Genomic DNA, 15176 nt, shown 5'->3' on the forward strand with positions numbered 1-15176 from the left:
CTGAAGTGATAATATGCAAAGTAGTGCCTTCTTTTATTTTTTTAATTGTTGAAATATCATATCGTTTGAAAAAAAACTATTTTTAAAACTTAAAAAATCCTTAGTTGGCGTGTTCTCCAAACGCCTCAATTTTAAAAGAAAAATATCGAAATGACCTGGTTTCAGCGGAGTTGAGCTATTAAAAGAACGCGTTGCATTTCCAATAAATGACAGTTTTTCTGGGCGTAATGTAAATTACAAACCAATTTACAAACAAGGAAGTATGTTCGAAGCAGATGCGAGAATGACGCAATACCACTTTATAATGAGAATCCCGGACAAATTTATAAAGACCTCTTATAAAGTTGATAGGTCAAAAACATTTTGAATATACGATGTGCAGCAGACTTAATTAGAAGTATTAATTTATAAGCACTGTTTAACTGAAACGATTTCATACAAATTAACGCTATTAATACATTATTGTAACCAAATTTTTTAAACATCTACAAATACGTGTGGCTTTTTCAAAATCTTTCGCTCCCTCCGTTTCCGAAATTGACAACTTTTTATTGCTTCGTATCACGTATCATTTAAGTAGTTCTGGTAAATAAAAAAATAATTTTTGGATTGTGGAAGGGGATTGGATCCAAACAAAACTTTGAGTCGCTTTCGCGTGGGGCGTTTCCAATAAAAGTCATGTTGTAGTAAATCGTTTAATTGAATCAAAAAGCATGCAAAAAATCGGAACAACCTAACTCTTGTGTACAATTCACGTGAACAAAAGAAAACATCAAATAATTAACAGAAAAAATCTATTAACATAATTTTATTAAAAATAAATAGTAACTTAAACATCTATCTGAAATAAATCCAAGTGCCTCAACCAAACTGCTATCGGTTTTTCAAAAGATTGGTAAGAAATCGCAGTTCATTGTGATAGTCATCGAACTTATGATTCAAGCTGTCTTCAAGCATCGCTTGCAGTGCCGCCGAATTCGCTGGTCCCTCCTGCTGGTTAAGTAACGTACTAAAGAACATATTCCACAAGTCCAAGCGGGCGTATCTCGGCAATCGATTCAAAATCGACCAATGACCGTCGTTCTTCCGCAACTGCATGTACTTATCAAAGAGGAGAACATGCGCTGTGGCAGCGATGCAGAACAAGTCCGTGTGGTAGTTCCACGGCCGGTTATCACGCATTTCGCAGCAGATGAAATCCTCAGTTGTAACTTTCCGAGTAAAACTCGCATTTGGTGGAAACAGGGACATGTCTATACTACAGCCGAAATCAATCAATTGTAAAACTATGGCGTCGTTCATTGTTAGTTGTACTAGGAAATTGTCGGGTTTGATGTCGGCGTGGATGATTTTCACTTCGTGCATCGCTTGCACCACTTTCAGCATTTCTAAGCAAAAATGAATACAGAGAGATTCTTTCATAGGACGACCAGATTTCTGCTTCACTGTGTTTGCGACGCTCAGTAGTGAGCCACAAGGCATGAATTCTGAGATCAACACCGAGGCCTGGTCACCTGGAGAACAATTTTAGAATTACAATTTTAAAAAGAAACGGAAAATAACCACAACAGCGTTCATTTTTATGCGGTTAAAATTTGATTGAACAATAAGCTGATAAAAACTGTCGACTAAAATGTTCAGGGAAAAGAAAAAAAGTAACGTATAACTTCGACGTAATTAAATGCGCGTTTTGCTAAAGTATTGTTGAAAAATAAGGTAAATCACTTCAAAAAGGCCTAAATAATATCAATTTCAACCTAATGCGGCACATTTTTTTACAAAATTTAGCAAAATAGGCGATTTTTTTGCTTCAAAAAAAATTAATTGACCAAAAGCAGCTGAAATAATGTCATTAAAAGCTTTTATTTAACCTCCTTCGTGTTGTTTGTCTGTCTGCTTCATATGTTTCGAGTAGTTCCGGGCCAAATTTGAGAAATTTCTGTTGTCCGCATGAATTGAAATTTTGCATACTTACGTAATCTGCGTGACAATGCAATTCTATACAGTTTTCATTCATAAAACAAGCTCAATCTAGCAAACAGGCCAAAATTTTAGACTTTCACTGGAAAACTGTCGCTTCTTAATAAAAATATTTCGTAAAAAAGTTTTTTTCCTCAGAATAAAGTAATTTTCAAAGTAACTAGATGTTTTTTCGGAGTGTTTTGACAAAAATTTCTTCAACAATTAGTGAAATCACCATAAATAGGACACAAGAAGATGCATTTCCTTCAAAATCGACCTTTCCGGCTATTAATTTTCAAGGTAACTAGATGTTTTTTTCGGCAAATTTTGCTCAAAAATGAGCTAAATCACTTAAAATAGGCTAAGAGAATATCAGTTTTCATATAATTTGGTCATGTTTTGATGATATTTAGCAAAATAATTGAATTTCTAGCTTGAAAATCAAAATTAATCGATTAAGAAGCAAAAATGATAACATTTTCAGCTACGTGATTGTTCGGCATTTTCTCACAAACATGTTTTTCGTTCTCCTTGAGCTTCTTTGGAATTTTTTCGCCTTTTTATAAAAAGATGTAAAAAAATAAGATTTTATTTCAAAATAACGTAATTTTCAAGGTAATTAGCTGTTTTTTTCGGCGAATTTTGATGGAATTTTCTTCAAAAATAGTGAAATCATTTTAATAAAGCACAAGAAGATCAATTCCGATCTAAGTTGGTCGTTTTTAGACGAATTTTCACAAGATAGCAACATTGACCTGAACAAAGCCGTATAGTTTTTAATTTAGAAGCTTAATGAAAATAACGGCACTTTTCGACCTTCAATGGAGAAGTTTTTAGATCAAAATAACATAATTTTTCAGCGTGTTTTGACCAGTTAGATCACCTTAATCAGGTCAAAAAAAAAACAAGTTCGATGTAATCTGGTTATTTTTGACTAATTACCAAAAATAAGCAAGTTCATTGTTTAAAAACAAAAGTGCTCCAGAATTGTCAATACTTACTAAAATAACCAATTGTCACATCCATGAACCGTTCCCTAAGCGGATGCTGCGCCAACCTGGACCTCAACTCCCTACAAATATAAAACTCCCATCTATTGGCCGGTCTTTGAAACTTCACAGCCACGGGATTCCCCGTCCTGAGATCAATCCCTCGAAAAACAGTTCCATAAGTCCCTTTCCCCAGCTGTTTCTCAATCACGTATTTATCCAATCCTAAATTAACCACTTCCTTACGGACCACCAACTTCGGAATGCTACTTAGATAACAATAACCGTGCCTATGCGGTCCTGGAAAATTCACTCTTCGCAACAGCATCTCAATGAGACTTTGTTTAAATGGATCAGATGGCACAACATCCAGCGGTGTGATTTTTGTAGGTGCTGGGACCACTTGCTCGGGTGTTGGTTTTTGCATTGATGGTACAGCTGGACTCGCATGCTGATCGAAATCCATTAACTCGCCCAACGAACTCGAACGCAAAGCCGCATTGACCATGAGGTTCTGGGCGAGGTAACTGGTGTGCTCTTCGGAAATTTTTGCCATGGTGTTCTGTTTGAAATTGCTGCCGAAGAGCGAAGATTTCGTGGCGGCATTGCTCGAGCTTGAACTGGAACTTTACAAAAAGCTTTCAAATAAAAAAAGAAAGCATTAATTGAGTTTTTGCTGAATAAACACTTAGAAAAAGCAAGTCTTTGATCATTTTTATTTTTAGTTTAATAAAAACAGGAAGAAAAACTTGATTTTTGGTCTCGTATATTATTATTACATTTAATAATTTTTAATGCTCAAAATTCTCAGCCCAAGTCTTACCCGTAGCTTTTGGTTTCTTCAAAAATCGTGGAGAGATTTTTCTCGACCTTGTCGCCTTCACCCTTCAAAGTCTGTTCGGCGAAGAGTTGTTTCGGCGTTAATTTGGCAGCGTTGGCTTCAATATTAGCACCAAACGGCTGTTTGCTCTGCGGAGTGCTCACTTGCATAACGTTCAAATTGAATCCAAACATCTGTGTGTTGCAGGTGAGATCGTTGAAATTAACACTTTCTGTTATATTGTCAAACGAAGAACTGCTGTCATCATCGTACAATGGCAGTCTTTTGGCGCTATCTACCGGCGCTGCAGCCGCAACATCCATTCCACCCCGAGACCCGGTCTCTGCCAGTTCTTCAGCGTTCAAATTCTTGAACGGCGTCTTCATCGCACTGCCTTTCGGCTCGATCTGCTCTTGCAAAGCTAAAGTCGATTGTTCGTAAATGGAAAATTTCCGTACTGGCGACTTTCGCACATTCAACGAAACGGCCGAAGCCTCGTGTTTCGAGGAATTCCACAAGTCAAAGTTCAACATTGAGCGCTCGTTCTTTTCGGTATTTTGGGGAGAGTCCCAGATACAGAAAGCCGGAGCTTGTGTTTGTTCATTGTGCTGGTAGGACATTTGTTCTTGTAATGACGCATGATACGAGAGATTTTGAACCGGTTCACTCTTTGCTGGTAGATACCGAACAGCGCGTAATTCTTCAAGACTGTATTCGGTATTCACTTCAGAATAGACTTTTGCTTTGGGATACATTGGAATTATTCGGTCGTCTTTCGGTTCGGGAATCGTCAAACTGACTATCCAATCGGAGTAATTCTCGAACGTTTTACTCACGAAATCATTTGTTCGTTTACGGCCCTCAAGAATTGAAACTAAATCTGGGATTTTTTTATTACTTTGAGTTATTTCTTGCAACTAATAACAAACCTGGACCACTTCCTTGAACCAAAGGTTTTAGTTTCCCCAGTTCTTGTTTGTCTGTTGGAAGTTCTTGTCCAGTTGACACAAAACTACTACATTCGGCCCCCTTTAGCCCCTCCTCCTGATCTTCATATATGGGAATTGATGCTCGATCAGGATTCCCTTAAGAATAAAATATTTAACGTTAGTGCATTTCTAGCACAGGTTTATGAAACGAACCTCCACAATTTCGTTGACCAGATTTGCTTTTTAATACTACGGTTGTCCATTGCCCAGGTTTTAGAGTATTTTCTTTGGGAACTTCTTGGCGTTTTGCTGCTGCTATAATACTAATAGGGCCTGCCTCCGCACCTTTTACCTCTTGTCCTTTGTCCTCATATACCGGAATGCAGGCATTAGATCGACCAGCGATTGGGGCACCTTTGAATTATCAAAATATATTCAAAAATAAATCTCGCAAAAACAGGCACAACTAAACAACTTTATTATTTATTGAGATAACTAAAGCCACAACAAAAGGATTCACTTTCTGTTTATTATCTAGTCATAAAAACTTATTCCGCAACCCCATATAGTCTACAATTTAATAATAATTAAACCTTGTATTATTCTCGAAGCAAATTACTTATGAATCAGAGGCATTTAATCAGATTGGATAATGGTGTAATTTAATAAGAAACAATGTTGGTTAAATCTAAAAATAATTATTCAGATTATATGCATTTTTGTGATATGACACATTGTTTTGATACTAATACGAGCAGGATCATGATTACGTGATAAGTCAATCGACAAGAGAAAATAAATATAAGCCCCACTCAATCAGGAGCCAAATTTTTTAAAGTAAAAAAATATAAATGCACGAAATCAACGGAAAATACAAAAAAAAAATTACGAAAATATCTTAAACGAAACCAACAAAGTAACATTTGGTAAATATAGAAAAATGAAACAAAACAAAAAAAATTACGACCAGTGTAATGGTAGTAATGATATTTATCCGCAAACGTCACAAAAGTGATCATATCTAAATCATTTAAAAGAAACTTTAGTTTGCAGTCATAAAGCAAAAATTCTGTTGTTGCGATTAAGTGTTTTAACTGTTGCCAAGATTTTTACTGATGTTGTTTCTCTCTTTGCTTTAGTAAAAAGTCTTCGATATTGGCTGTATTTAAGGTTGTAAGGAAAAATTATTGCCGTGTGTAAAATTTTATTCTTTTCTATATCAGAATCAAAATACCTGTTAAAAATTAAATTTAATAAATCATAGCAGGAAGTGGTTAAAAATGGGTTGGAAATTTAAAAATCATCCATTTCAGACAAATCTAAAAGTCATTAAAATTGCAGTGTGAAAGGGTACGTATTTTTATTATTAATGTTAACATTGAAAATCAGAGAAATACCTTTAGACTATTTCCGTATCAAATAGAAAAACACTTTTACTTGGAAAAAAACAATAATTTAATTATCCTTTTTTTATTATTACAGCACAAAATTATAAAAAATGCCGGTGCCTTCAGAGGCCCCAACAACAATTTCGTTAGAACCACGTTTTCGAGTAAATTTAAAATTAAAAAGCCTTTGTAACGAGAACTGTAACTCGGAAAAACTTCGGGTTTTCGTGGTTCAATAAACAACAAAAAGCAAATTTCCATTATTTTTTTAATTTTCATAAGGGGTCTGACAATTTCAGAAGCCAAATTTAACGATACAAGATTGCATTTAATTAGTAAACTCCTGTGAAGGCAAAATATTTTCAATCAATTGAACCGCATCAATTATTTTGAAGAAAGCAGTTCTTAGAATTCTTTATTTGAAAGAAATACAAATGCAAAGGTCATAATTACCCAATGTGAGTGGATTTTCGCTCGCGGCACTGCGAACACTGCCAACTTGTCCCGGCTTGAACGTCTGCAGAGAGGTCAGTGCTTGCCGCTTCTCTGATAAATCCCGCTCATTTGGTCCATAAATCATCTTAAACAAAATTCATCAAATATAATATAAAAAGTTGTTTGAAAAAACACACGTGCCGCCCCGCCGCCAAAACAAGACTCTCATGTGCCCTGAGTATATCACTAAAAGGCTGTGCCAGTTCCTTTTTCGCATACTCAAATATAATATGAGCATTTTGGAAATCACCAGTTGCTTCGTAATAATACGCCCAGGCTCTGTACATGTCGGCACACCCTCTGCACAGCTCCGAGGCGTACATCATGTGGTACAACTCCAAGGGGTTCTGGTGCTGATCGATCTGAAATGGCCAAGTTGTGAGCCCCCAATCGAATTTTCCCAAGCAGTGACTCACATATTTAATAAATAATTTACAAAGCCTACGGTCGTTCCTGTACCGTGGATCCTTCTCAAATAGACATAAACAGCGCTCCAGCAGCGCGCCCAAATTCCCCTCGTGCCCCTGCTTAGGGTAGCTTTGCTCAACCCAGGAAATGTACTGGTACCAAAGTTCCAGAGGATCATCCCCGGTGTATGTCGCGATTTGGCGCTCGAACTCACTGCAAGGCAAAGTGGGGGCGTTAGAGACCAAACACGGTCAGGAGACGCGGTTTTTTCCCTCAAAAAAACGCGAGAACAGACTGGGGAAGGTAGTAAGTTTGTCACCTTTGCTGTTGCAGCAACTCTCTTTGATGATCCATATCGGTCTGTGCTTGCAAAGCAACACCTAACTGAGAAGCGTTGCGTCCGCCACGAAGTGGCTGAATATTTTCCTTACTAATATCGAAATCCATCTAACAGAACAATTATGTTTTCGGTTATGATAAGTACAGTTCAAGAGACACAACTGTCAAACTCAAAATTAATGGAGAAGGCGTGCACGCGCCACACTCCACCAAAGCACAATTCGGCACAAGCTCTAAACCTTGATGTTTTCCCGAGTTTTGAGCAAAAATAATATTTGTTGAATGATTCGGACAGGAACTGTTACCGCTCAGTGGCCTGGCTCTATTTGCTTCGGATAAAAATTATTTGAGGATTTTAGCCACGACCGCCCAGTGTCGTGTGAAACTGGCTTTCAACCACCAAAAATTTACAAAAAATTAGCGCCCCCCTACGACCCCCTGATGATGATTACTGGTGATTTTTGAATAATGCGGTGATTCCGTCTAACACTTTTTTCCAGATCAGAAAATTGTTTGTGAGCCCACGCTTGAATTTTTTTCGTTTGAAACGGGCTCGTAACTGTCACCGTCACCTGTCAGTTTTTGTTTATATGAATGTTTTTAAATAATTTACAAAAAAGTGTTTGTGGTGTCTATTAGACAATAGTGCGTGTACAACTTGGTAGAAGTAGTGTTTTTATGTTTAACCATTGTAGGAAAGCGGGCATCTTCGGTGAGTCCAGCTTAATTTTGGTTAGAGGGGTTAGGTGTTTTAGTTGGGGGGACGGTCTTTGGGCTTTTATTTTAAGGTGTTAGTCGAGTGTTGCACTTCAATTAACGCCTCTTTCTCCTCAAGATGCAGTCGCAGCTCGAAGCGGCCCTTTTAGGGCACAGCTCTAATGTAAATACTTCTACCACTGTAGATGACGACGAAAACAATTTCCACGACGATGACGGCGACGAGGTTGAAGATTATGTTGACGAGGTCTCTTTTCGTTCCCTTGCACCAATTTTTAATATGCAAAAGACCCCATAACTGTTGCTTGTCTCACTAATTCTTAGCCTGCATGGTAGACCTTTTCTCTTCGGTGTGTCCGCAAGCGGGAGTGTAATTTTTTGTACTGTGTAGGATTTAGAGGGCGAGAATGTCTCTCGGGGCGGAAAGCTGTCCACAGGGCCCTCGGCCACTTCGCGCACTGTAACGCTTCAGATGCTTTTGGCCGCTGATATCTTACAGCCTGGTAATGGGACTATGACAATAGAGTATTTGGTACGTTTCACCAAAAAATATTTTTTTTAATTAAAAATTGTGGACAGGGGCAGAGGTTTGTCGGTGATTTGCTAGAAGACGGTAAAATACGGAGTCAAGAGACCGATATTGTCTTTGCCTCGCCGAGCGCTTGGGCTATAGCATGCAAGAGATTTATTAATCCGGAAAAGAAGTCAGGCTGTGGTTGGGCGTCTGTTAAATATCGCGGAAAAAAATTGGACGCTTATAAGAATATATGGTATAGAAAAAAGAAAGAAGAGAGGAATCAGGAGTTTGACGGAACGTCTGAATTGGAGATTTTCATGCAAAAGGCTTTAAAAAACACAATGCAGTATCACAGGATGATTGTTAAACACAACACGATTGCCAACAGGACGCTGACCCAGTACGTTTTTTTAATCCAACCTAGAAGTTGGATAATAATTTAAGCTGTATTTTTGCAGTGATGCTAACACCTTAATCGAATGCGTCCCCTTTTCAAACATCGGTAAAATCCAACCATTCCTAGTGTCATTATCGACAAATGCTGCACTTTTGATGGACTTCCATTGCCATTTAATGAAATCAGAAGTGTGTGGATACTTGGCCGGTCATTGGGACGTTAACAACCACAGTAAGTTAAAAAAAAATTAAACCGCTTAATGGCTTATCCTTTCTTAGACTTGCAAATAACCAGCGCTTTTCCTTGCCGAAACACAAAATCTGATCGTGAAAATGCCCAAAATGTGGAAACGGAAATTTCCCGAGCCATAGATAAAGAAAATTTAACTTTAGTCGGGTGGTACCACTCGCATCCTTTCGCAGCAGCGGCACCCACTTTACGAGATGTTGACGCTCAGTTAGATTATCAAATTCGGATGAAGGGCACTTCGGATAATAACTACACTCCGTGCATTGGGATTATTATATGTAAGTTATTTATTTATTATTTTTATATTGAATTTTTTGTTCAGTAAACATAATAATTTTTTACACCATTTTCGAAAATCGATCCCAAAAACTTCACTACCTCTTGAGTTATTCCTACTTTTTGAAAATAGCTATTTTTAGCGCCTTATAATTACGACAACAGTTCGTTGGAGTCGAGTATCGTGGCCTACTGGGTGGTACCGCCCCCTGAGACCAAACCCAACGAATACGGCCGTCCAATGCTCATGTCCTACAGTGTGATTCAGGACTCTCTCATTACCCAAAACATCAAAGACGAGATGAAAAAATGCGTTGATTATTACAAAAAAGAGTCAGATTTCGTAAATTTCAGCGACAGATATTTGAACACAAATCTCTACATCGACAAATTGAAAAGCACCCTGATATCGAAATTCCCCCGCGACGAAAGCGAAACAACCCTCTGGCGTTTCATCCGCGAGATTTTAGGCTTCCAAACTGAGGAAAACGACTGCTTATTGAGCATTCCCTCCATTTCCAAGTCACAAATGTTGCCCAGTTTGTCCTCGAACGTGATGCTCTCAACGGACATCTCCAACATTCTCTTCAATTCGGGCAAATTTCCAACAGCTAGCAGTCTTTTAGGGCTTCCAGACCCGATGGCTCAGAGCACACTAGCGGCAAATAACATGTTTCTCTCAACGAATTTATTCAAAATGCAGGAACTGCTAAAGCCGTTGTCGACAAGTAGCCCTATTTTGGGCAAAACGAAAGAGCAGAAACACGCCTTGAAGATACCGTCAGACATCAAGGGCAAGTCCGATTTCGCGGCTGATTTGCTCAATTTGAAAAATAAGCTCGACTTTATCGCGCCTGAATTGAATTTGCCCAAAAGTGACATGGATTATTCGCTTAATTTGAGCAAAAGTGCGGAGGTGGGAGAGAGGCCACAGAAAGTGCCAAAAAATGATTTTAATGTGTTTGACTTGAGTTCGGGGAAAAATTCGGAGGCGGAAGCCACGGATTTGAGCATTTCGAACGAGCAGAAGACGAGTGAAGAGAAACCGCTCAATTTGGTGGTCGATTGAAGCTGTTTTATTTGTACTATATTTATTCTAGTCTATAATTGACGAAAATTGTACTCTGGCCCAGTGATTGGTTATGTAAGTTTTCTTTTTTATATATTTATACAATAACTAGGACCCGCATCCCATTTAAATGTAAATTTATTGGCAACAATTACATGAAACAGTAAATTACAATTTTTGACTCCCCCAAGACTGTTTGTTTGGATTAAATGAAACAAAATATTAACAGAAAAATTTATTCTCCTTATAGTTACTGTACAATTAGATGGTGATTATAAAAAAAATACAATTAGTTTACAAAATGGTTTGCCGTTACATATGTATAAAGATGAAACCGAAACTTAAATACTCAATTTATTATTATTAGTGGCTTAACAAGAATTTACTTGTGGCACGTAAGTTTTGTGTAAATATGCCTTAATAAAAATTCGAATAATTATACCACAAGCATGAATTATGAGAAATGTTACACAACCGCATTTCTCAATATGAGAAAATAACAGTAATTTGCGGAAAACCCGGTCACTTCTTTTTCAAGCGACTGACAATCCATTCCAAACCCTGGTAAAGTCTGCGGAAGAGAAATGGAAAATTACAAATTCGGAGACAAAATTATGTATTTACCCCTCGCCTGTCAACGCACAACAAGCTTGTATGTGCCATTGTTGTTGTTTAATTGAAGTTAGGTCTAATTCTTTGGATATTTCAGACGCACTCATTGACCCTTTAACGTCCTGTTTGTTTGCATAAATGAGCACTCCCGCTTTCGACAGTTCTTCATTCGCCAACATTTTGTACAATTCTTCCCTAATAACACTCAACCGTTCCTTATCCGTTGAATCTATTACTAGTATCACAAACTAGAAGTGAAAAATTAGTAAACGAGACAAAGGTGTGGCTTTGGACGTACTTCTGTGTTTGTATAATAAGTACTCCAAGCTGCTCTTAATGACTGTTGACCCCCTAAATCCCACATTATAAAATGAATATTACGCCAAACAACTTCCTCAACATTTGAACCAATTGTGGGGCTAGTATGAACAACCTCATTCATTAAGAACTGATATAGAATAGTCGTTTTACCTGCATTGTCTAGTCCAACTATTACTATTTTATGTTCTGGAAAAGCACAGTAAACACCTGCCCCATATGTTCGCACTGTGGTACTCACCTTCGTTACCGAAAAAGCTCCACAGTTTGGAAAACAACAAACCCATTGTTCTAAAGTAAATCAGGTACCGTAATTTCCTTCTAATTGTTGGAAGAAACTCGACGTTCGATGTTTGCAATCATATGTTAACGAATAATTAAAAGAAGACAAGCAATTTCTCTTCACGCATCGACTAGAGATTACGCACTAGGTTCGTAGTCGTCATAAACAAAAGGAACTGCTCCGTATCTTGCCAAAGTTCATAGTAGCTCATAGCTCGTTCATCACATGAAACACTCACAATATGATAAGGAGAAATTCGACGAGAGAATGGAGAACATTTCACAGTGACGTAAGCGTTGAGTCGTCACGTCCGAGCCACAATGACGCACACGAGACACTTAACTCAAGGAAAAAACCATAAAACGACTGATAATTGTTTAGTTTAACACTTATTCCGCCTTGTAAAGGAAATAAACGAACAGCAGCTGCAACGATAATTATTGGTGTCAAACGACTTGTCAATTAGTTGGGGTTTTTCGACTCGGATTGGCACCTAAACCAGTCCCACCAATCGTCCCCGAAAATTATAAATATTTTTTTCGAAAAAAACAACTCAAGAAGTGTCCTAATTGGCAAAAACTAGTGTTATTTGGGTCAATTGTGCAAAATTGCGCATTTTAGGATTGTTTTTCACCCGAGCTTAAAAACGCGCCAAGTTGAGTCAGCTGACTGGTGACACAACCTCCAATTTGACTTGTTTGGTGATGTTTCAAGTTTTTAATGCAAGAGGCGGGTAATATCGGCAAGTTTGCCTGGTATTTGCGAGGTGGTTGTAACTGCGTTACATTTCAGACATAATTTGCGAGTTCCTGGAAATCGCAATTCACAACGTTCTGTTTGCTCGCAAGTTGTACCCCGACTCAATTTTCGAACGCAAGCGTAAATACGGGGTGGTTGTTTATCGTTCTGTGTACCCTAGCTTAAACGAGTACATTGCCAATTGTATTAAGGCAATAAGTTACCATTTGCGGAACAACCAGTTGAAAAATATCCTTCTGTGCTTTAGTTCAGACCAGAGAGTATTAGAGAAGTACAGTTTTCAAATTTTGCACCTTAACGCCGTTTCGGAAAGGTAGTGTCTGTGGAACACATTCATGTCATAACGTGTGATTGCAGCGATCCGTTCCTTGTGAAACTGGAACAGCATTTAAGTACGTTTTTTTTGAAACTACACTCAAGCCTTGATAAGCTTGATAATTTACCAGAAGACGCCTCTTTTACCATTCAATTACAAGTCACAGAGTTTGCGCATTTGGAGTACAAGCAAGACCCCCTTAATGAAGTGTGTTCAACTTTGGCTTTGTGTTTTTTTTTTTGTTAAATTAATTTTACAGAATTTTTTGTGGGTCGCAGCGCCCGAATATGACAATAGTTCGTTTCCCGTAATAGCGCCTTTGCATAGTGTTAACACCGGTTTCGTCCATTTTCAAATTCTTGTCGAAAAACCGTCGTAAAAATGTGTGATAGTAATAGAAGGAAGCGGAAACGTAACAGTTCGTTAGAAACGTGCAGAACTGTGAAAGGAATTTTTAAAAGGGGCGATTTGGAGGATTCTTTATCGGCTTCCGATTGGAGTTCGCATAATGATCATTACGTAAGTGTTTTTCTTGGTTATTTTTTCGTAACGTTCCGCTTGTTTGTTAGAAATCAAGAAGAAGAAATCGGATTGTTAAACTAGATTCTGACCCTTTGCTTCTGACGTGTGAATGGGATTCGTGTTATCAGGATTTTACGGAATTTGTCCCCTTTGTCGACCATCTGAAGCAACATTTGCACAATTACAGTTTAGTCGGAGATGGGGGTGTGTACTTTAAATCACTATTTTTTAAATTTAAGTTGTAAAATTTTCGTTTAAAACCCTCAAACTATTTTTGGATTTCTCGATTTGCTGAAAATACAAGTTTACTCCCAAGCTTAATCCCAAAAAAGTGTGCACGTTTTTTGCAGATTGTTGTTGGACGGGGTGCACTTACGTCGCCAACTCGATACCGGACCTAAACCAGCACTTGTGCTATCACGCCTACCATACCAAATTAAAATGTCGTGGCAAGAGTGTCTTATACCGCACTAATTTGCCCGAATGCACCCTAACCGAGCACTTTGTAATTCCCGTAACTCCCGATGGGTATCTTTGCGAGTGGGAGTACTGTAACGAGCGATTTGAGACGATATTTGAACTCTTTGAACATGTTCGAGTTCACATTTATCACAATCCAAAAAACCACAAACAGGGCAATATCACTTGTTGCTGGAAAGGGTGCACCAATAAAACGAAATTTCGCACTCAGTGTAAGTTAGCTGAGCACATGAGGATGCACACAAAGGAGAAAATGGTGGCGTGTCCGACTTGTGGTAACTTATTTTCTAATGTAACGAAGTTTTGTGATCATCGACGGAGGCAGTTGCCGATTAATCGTACGTTTGGGTTTTTATTAGGTGAAAAAATTGTTTGTGTTGTTTTAGTACAAAGTTATTTGTGTTCGCAATGCTCGAAATATTTCCCAAGTGAACGCTTATTGAGGGATCACATGAGACTGCATATTAACCATTACAAGTGTTCCATGTGCGAAATGACCTGTCCTAAACCATCAATCCTTGCCAAACATATCAGATACAAACATTTGAGCGAGAGACCGTTTAAATGTAACTACTGCGATTACGAGTAAGTTACTCAAACAATAAATAACGATAATAATTAAGTGTCTTTAGATGCGTTTCGAAGCACAATTTGGATTTCCATGTGAAAACGCACGACCCTGAGAGTGAATACAAGTGCTCTGATTGTGGCTATGAATGCCGGTCTCAGTTCGGTTTGGACCGACATTATCAAAAAGCCCACGGAAAAGTAAGTGCTCATAAATCAATGACTTGAGTTGATTTCGTCATTTCAAGGACTTAACTAACGTGTACGAATGCCACAACTGTAAAAAACAATTTATGCGTGGGGGTTTCTTGACTAAACATTTGATGAAAGTCCACAATTACCACTGGCCGTCGGGTCACTCGAGGTTTCGCTACAAGGAAGATGCGGACGGGATTTATCGGCTTCAAACGGTCCGATATGAGACACTTGACGTGACTGAGGAAATTATCAAAGGGAAAACGGTTCAAGCTCCCTCAGAGAAGGAATCTTTGAATTTCAATGTGGTGAAGAAAACGGCGAAAGATTCTAATTCGTTGCATACTTTCGAGGTGGTTTTTTCGGAGAAAGATGAGACAAAGAGTGAGAGTGAAGCCGCGAAGGAGGTGTTGATTCAAATCGATGATCTTGATACGAAAGGACAAGTTGTCAAGTCGCAGACGATACATTCGATTTGTGCAGATTTGGAGGAGATTAGTGATTGCAATAGCAAAGAAATTGTAGCTATAGGGGACAAAACGAATGAAGTTTAGTTGGGTGTGCCAACG

The 15176-nt window shown here is 38.3% G+C and overlaps 5 protein-coding genes across 9 annotated transcripts; 3 read left to right on the forward strand and 2 right to left on the reverse strand.

Annotated features, from left to right (window-relative positions):
• Positions 1 to 681: 681 nt before the first annotated feature.
• On the reverse strand, positions 682 to 7564 carry Bub1 (Bub1 kinase). The gene is made up of 9 exons (XM_008196056.3): positions 7311 to 7564; positions 7000 to 7204; positions 6721 to 6945; positions 6542 to 6668; positions 4914 to 5114; positions 4701 to 4856; positions 3775 to 4651; positions 2964 to 3577; positions 682 to 1514 (listed from the first exon to the last, which is right to left on the reverse strand). Exons 1-9 carry the CDS (start codon positions 7436 to 7438, stop codon positions 874 to 876), a joined length of 3174 nt encoding a protein of 1057 aa, XP_008194278.1. The 5' UTR covers positions 7439 to 7564; the 3' UTR covers positions 682 to 873.
• A 284-nt stretch (positions 7565 to 7848) lies between these two features.
• On the forward strand, positions 7849 to 10723 carry LOC659985 (MPN domain-containing protein CG4751). Of its 4 annotated transcripts, none has more exons than XM_015980255.2 (7): positions 7849 to 8042; positions 8166 to 8294; positions 8439 to 8579; positions 8633 to 8964; positions 9023 to 9192; positions 9240 to 9488; positions 9630 to 10723. In XM_015980255.2, the coding sequence occupies exons 2-7, from the start codon at positions 8166 to 8168 to the stop codon at positions 10553 to 10555; spliced, it is 1947 nt and encodes a 648-aa protein (XP_015835741.1). In that variant the 5' UTR covers positions 7849 to 8042; the 3' UTR covers positions 10556 to 10723. The 4 variants fall into 4 exon arrangements, with proteins under 4 accessions (XP_015835741.1, XP_971342.1, XP_008194277.1 ...); XM_966249.4 differs by having other exon boundaries at positions 7852 to 8042; positions 8627 to 8964; XM_008196055.3 differs by lacking the exon at positions 8166 to 8294 and having other exon boundaries at positions 7855 to 8042; positions 8627 to 8964.
• A 54-nt stretch (positions 10724 to 10777) lies between these two features.
• On the reverse strand, positions 10778 to 12498 carry Arl5 (ADP-ribosylation factor-like 5). The gene is made up of 4 exons (XM_966188.4): positions 11727 to 12498; positions 11466 to 11674; positions 11180 to 11415; positions 10778 to 11126 (listed from the first exon to the last, which is right to left on the reverse strand). The coding sequence occupies exons 1-4, from the start codon at positions 11770 to 11772 to the stop codon at positions 11078 to 11080; spliced, it is 540 nt and encodes a 179-aa protein (XP_971281.1). The 5' UTR covers positions 11773 to 12498; the 3' UTR covers positions 10778 to 11077.
• PolZ2 (DNA polymerase zeta subunit 2) lies at positions 12489 to 13222 on the forward strand. The gene is made up of 4 exons (XM_001812215.4): positions 12489 to 12501; positions 12561 to 12840; positions 12885 to 13050; positions 13103 to 13222. The coding sequence occupies exons 1-4, from the start codon at positions 12489 to 12491 to the stop codon at positions 13220 to 13222; spliced, it is 579 nt and encodes a 192-aa protein (XP_001812267.1).
• Positions 12913 to 15174, forward strand: LOC659857 (histone H4 transcription factor). Of its 2 annotated transcripts, none has more exons than XM_008196053.3 (7): positions 12913 to 13050; positions 13103 to 13362; positions 13413 to 13569; positions 13698 to 14183; positions 14232 to 14430; positions 14478 to 14613; positions 14661 to 15174. In XM_008196053.3, the coding sequence occupies exons 2-7, from the start codon at positions 13225 to 13227 to the stop codon at positions 15159 to 15161; spliced, it is 1617 nt and encodes a 538-aa protein (XP_008194275.1). In that variant the 5' UTR covers positions 12913 to 13050; positions 13103 to 13224; the 3' UTR covers positions 15162 to 15174. The 2 variants fall into 2 exon arrangements, with proteins under 2 accessions (XP_008194275.1, XP_971217.2); XM_966124.5 differs by having other exon boundaries at positions 13716 to 14183.
• Positions 15175 to 15176: the final 2 nt, after the last annotated feature.

This window comes from Tribolium castaneum, chromosome 5, assembly GCF_031307605.1.
Source record: "Tribolium castaneum strain GA2 chromosome 5, icTriCast1.1, whole genome shotgun sequence".
NCBI classification, from domain to species: domain Eukaryota; kingdom Metazoa; phylum Arthropoda; class Insecta; order Coleoptera; family Tenebrionidae; genus Tribolium; species Tribolium castaneum.

Excerpts from the sequence above, each read along its gene's own strand:
- Bub1 (XM_008196056.3), bottom strand. The coding sequence starts at position 7,438 with ATGGATTTCGATATTAGTAAGGAAAATATTCAGCCACTTCGTGGCGGA. Across the intron at positions 6,946-6,999 it reads GTAAATTATTTATTAAATAT|ATCGATCAGCACCAGAACCC; the intron begins GTGAGTCACTGC and ends TGGCCATTTCAG. Across the intron at positions 4,857-4,913 it reads TGGTCAACGAAATTGTGGAG|GGAATCCTGATCGAGCATCA; the intron begins GTTCGTTTCATA and ends TTTATTCTTAAG.
- LOC659985 (XM_966249.4), top strand. The coding sequence starts at position 8,166 with ATGCAGTCGCAGCTCGAAGCGGCCCTTTTAGGGCACAGCTCTAATGTA. Across the intron at positions 8,295-8,438 it reads TTGAAGATTATGTTGACGAG|GATTTAGAGGGCGAGAATGT; the intron begins GTCTCTTTTCGT and ends TGTACTGTGTAG. Across the intron at positions 9,489-9,629 it reads GTGCATTGGGATTATTATAT|CGCCTTATAATTACGACAAC; the intron begins GTAAGTTATTTA and ends AGCTATTTTTAG.
- Arl5 (XM_966188.4), bottom strand. The coding sequence starts at position 11,772 with ATGGGTTTGTTGTTTTCCAAACTGTGGAGCTTTTTCGGTAACGAAG. Across the intron at positions 11,416-11,465 it reads CTTATTATACAAACACAGAA|TTTGTGATACTAGTAATAGA; the intron begins GTACGTCCAAAG and ends TTTCACTTCTAG. Across the intron at positions 11,127-11,179 it reads TGTGCGTTGACAGGCGAGGG|ACTTTACCAGGGTTTGGAAT; the intron begins GTAAATACATAA and ends TCTCTTCCGCAG.
- PolZ2 (XM_001812215.4), top strand. Across the intron at positions 12,841-12,884 it reads CTTAACGCCGTTTCGGAAAG|CGATCCGTTCCTTGTGAAAC; the intron begins GTAGTGTCTGTG and ends GTGTGATTGCAG. Across the intron at positions 13,051-13,102 it reads AGCAAGACCCCCTTAATGAA|AATTTTTTGTGGGTCGCAGC; the intron begins GTGTGTTCAACT and ends TTAATTTTACAG.
- LOC659857 (XM_008196053.3), top strand. The coding sequence starts at position 13,225 with ATGTGTGATAGTAATAGAAGGAAGCGGAAACGTAACAGTTCGTTAGAA. Across the intron at positions 13,570-13,697 it reads CAGTTTAGTCGGAGATGGGG|TGTGCACGTTTTTTGCAGAT; the intron begins GTGTGTACTTTA and ends ATCCCAAAAAAG. Across the intron at positions 14,614-14,660 it reads ATCAAAAAGCCCACGGAAAA|GACTTAACTAACGTGTACGA; the intron begins GTAAGTGCTCAT and ends CGTCATTTCAAG.